The sequence below is a fragment of the Theobroma cacao genome, chromosome 8 (genome assembly GCF_000208745.1).
Source record: "Theobroma cacao cultivar B97-61/B2 chromosome 8, Criollo_cocoa_genome_V2, whole genome shotgun sequence".
Classification (NCBI taxonomy): Eukaryota; Viridiplantae; Streptophyta; class Magnoliopsida; order Malvales; family Malvaceae; genus Theobroma; species Theobroma cacao.
The window spans coordinates 19,170,008-19,173,494 of record NC_030857.1 but is presented as its reverse complement, the minus strand read 5'-3'; the positions used below and the strand labels follow the sequence as shown (position 1 = coordinate 19,173,494).

General features: G+C 36.9%; 1 protein-coding gene across 1 annotated transcript; it reads right to left on the bottom strand.

Annotated features, from left to right (window-relative positions):
* LOC18593138 (sucrose transport protein SUC1) lies at positions 456 to 2,766 on the bottom strand. The gene is made up of 4 exons (XM_007020204.2): positions 1,539 to 2,766; positions 1,224 to 1,287; positions 1,082 to 1,125; positions 456 to 867 (listed from the first exon to the last, which is right to left on the bottom strand). The coding sequence occupies exons 1-4, from the start codon at positions 2,730 to 2,732 to the stop codon at positions 694 to 696; spliced, it is 1,476 nt and encodes a 491-aa protein (XP_007020266.2). The 5' UTR covers positions 2,733 to 2,766; the 3' UTR covers positions 456 to 693.

Sequence of the window (3,487 nt, the reverse complement as noted above, 5' to 3'; positions counted from 1 at the left end):
CTATCATTTTTTTCTCAAATAATTAATTCACTTAACTATAAAAGAGGTAGAAAGAGTTGAGAGAGAAAATTTGAAAATGAAAATCCTTGAAGTGAAGAAAATTTTAGAACCAGTTATTGCTGCAACATAACTATTTGCACATAATAGTACAAAATTGTAATGGCAAAAAGAAAGTTAAGAGAAAATAAATCAAAATTAGAAACCATCATAAATAAAAAATGATTTAGAGAAAATTATAATCTCCAAAATATTTAAAAACAAATCAAGGGAAAGCAATTCTAATTGTAACCTCCAACATTTTTAAAAGATAATTAAAAAGGTAATGGAGAAAAGGTTTTTTTTTTTCTAAATTATGCCTAAGTAAATATGTTTCACAAGAAAATTTAATTTATTTAGATTTGAGAGAAGAGGGAACTCAAATCTAACTCTTGAGTGGGGATACATGCACTAATGACTAAGCATCGAGCCAAATGTTAAAAAATCTATTAATTTTAAAAGAAGAAAAAGTACACAGAAAAAAGATTGAACTACCTTATATTTCAAACGAAATATATTACTTAAAAAAAGTTGTCCAAAATGAGAGATAGATTTAAATTATGATAAACTCATAATGAAATTTGTCTTGGCATGGATTTATTATTGCAAAGATTTAAATCCACTATCCTGATTTATTCATGACCCCAGCTCACTTGCTCAGTGTCCTCCAGCCATTGCAGGATTGAGAGATACTTGTTTTGGTGGATTCGGAAGGGCAACAATGGCCAATACAGCGCTAATGGCAGCCACGATGGAGCCCAACACAAAAGCTGGTAAGTTACCGCCCCCAAATGCTTCATCAAGTGGTCCGCTGACTACGGATATGAACATCTGTCACATAGCCCAAAATGAGCCTATGTATATGTATAAATATGATTACAGCAAATAACAAGCTTATGGGCGATTTTAAACTTGAGAGATAGAGTTAAAAAATTGACAAGTACCGTATCAAGATATATTTATGAAAATTAGAAATTTATTAATTATAAATGAATAGTGTCAATTATGTGAACCGTTGTTGGAATAATGATTCGAAAATATTTACCTGTGGGATAACTATTGCCATGTTCAGCACTCCCAGGGCAAGCCCTACAATTCTCACAGCATCAAAATTATTAGAAAATAGGAAAGGCTTAGTATACAACAAGCATAGGCAATTACAACACTAATCACACGATTTTAATTACCTTGACCACCGCCAGAAGCAGAGCAATAGATGGATGCCAAAGCGAATGGAATGCTGAATGTGACCTGCACAAAACAAGACAATAATGATTATTGTATGTCAGTTTTTCATTCTACTTACCCACCCTTGTTTACTTTAGGAAGATGCTAAACGTGCAGTCCCAATGAAAGAGAGACATATAAGTTTTGTCCTTAAAATTGATATATAGATATAATTTACTTGAAAATTGATTATTTTTCCAACTAAATAGATCTAGTATGCGTTTACATGTACATGTAAGAGCAGAGAAGGGGCACGAGAGAAGAATGTTACGTACCGAGAGCGGAATACCCAGCAATCCAAAAACAGCCAAGGCAGAGCCTTTGATGTTGCTTGGAGGGGCCAAGAGTCCATGTGTATCTCTCCAAGCGTCAACCACCTTGGTGATCCACACCGTGGAAGCCAAGCATGCAGCCAAGATGAAATTCACCCCACCCCACAAGTTTTTAACCCCACCAACCAAGCGCCCAATATTCTCCAATCCCAAGGAAGCAAAACCCAAAACAATCGAGTTAATCATCAACCCCAGCGCACCCGCCCGTACTCCATTATCATACAGCTTCTGTTGATTATCATTTCCGTCCACATGCCCTCCGTATATCTCCCTCCCCATCCAGTCAGTATCGTACAACAAGAATGGGAACCAGGCTATCCAATTAAGGCAAGTGACAAGAAGCAAGATCCACATCGGTTTCTTCAAGGTCTTGAATGCTGTCAATAACTCCCCAACCAAAGGCGTAGACGCTTTCTCTTCTTCTTGCTTCATAACTTCCTTGCTTAATGGCGTCTCTTTCACGCAACTAATCGCGGTTATTGTCACCAACAAGAGGAAAAGAATATCAATAATGAAGCACGTTTTGAGGTTTGCACAATAAACATCACAGGCAGTTGTTACTGTGAAAGGGAAGATTTTGTGAAGATTTGAGTAGGAACCAGCCGCATAACCCAAAACGTTTCCAACAGCCATGAAAAAGGAGAACCATCCATTTGCAACTCTCATTCTTTTATGATTATTTGCGGAAAGGTCAGCAAGCAAAGCACGACATGGACCTTGTAACATGTTGTTAGCCACGTCGAGAATCCAAAATCCTGTAACAAAGACAGCAACGGCTCTAGGTTTTGTGCTTTTGTCCAATGAATCACCAGCTTTGTGGCCTATATCTTTGGCGAAACCAATGAGGAAAACAGCTCCAGCAACACAGCAGGCTCCAGCAGCAATAAAGGGTCTGCGACGACCGAAGCGAGAGGTGCAACGGTCACTGTTGTAGCCTACAATGGGCTGCACGAGGAGGCCAGAGATGGGGCCGCAAAGCCAAATAAAAGCCGCCCAGGTGTGAGGGACACCAAGGGTTTGAACGTAAGGGGTTAGAAGAGAGAGCTGCAGTGCCCATCCAAACTGCACGCCGGCGGCTATGGCTGCAACCACTATAATCTTCCATAGCGGGCCTGGGGCTTCCAATCCATCCTCCATATCGTACAGATGCTATTGAGATTTCAGACTCTATCTGCAATAGATGAGAACAAGAGAGCTTGACTGATCAGTGCAATCAAACACGTATCTATACAATCCTTTTTAGTTAAGAAAAAGAGATACATGCATCTATTGTTGAATCAAATTATGGGATGCATTTCATTATACATTTGATAAATCTCAGGTGCAAAGAATCACAAACCGTTATCTTCATAAATGGAAAATTTTAATTTCTTGATAATTAGGAAGAAAATGTTCCTAAACAAAGATAATTGACCAACACGGTTGGCTTCCCAATTAATGGAGAAAGAAATTTTAATTCTCATTAAATAGTTGTCTTTTTACCATAATCAATTTTTCCTTTTCTGTGGACAGGATAGAAATTCGATTGATTTATGTAGGGAAGGTTTAAATAGCATTTAGTGTTTGCTCATTATCAGTTGCCAAATTTTTGCACTTAATATCCTTTCTTGAATAGAATGGTAAATTTAGGATAGCATTTAGTGTTTGCCAAAATTTTGCTCATTATTAGTTTTTACCAAATTAATGCAAATGAACGTTTTGGTTTTTTAATGGTACTAACAGATCATATTCTTATCAAGTGTAAGACTCTAGATAGTAATTTTTTGTTTACTATTAATTTTTAGTGTTTTATGTGTCATGATGTAAAGGTGAATATTGATATCGGTTGAAATAAATAATTAACCACTTGATAGTTCATTTACCGGCTAAATAATTTAATTACCAAGTGTTAA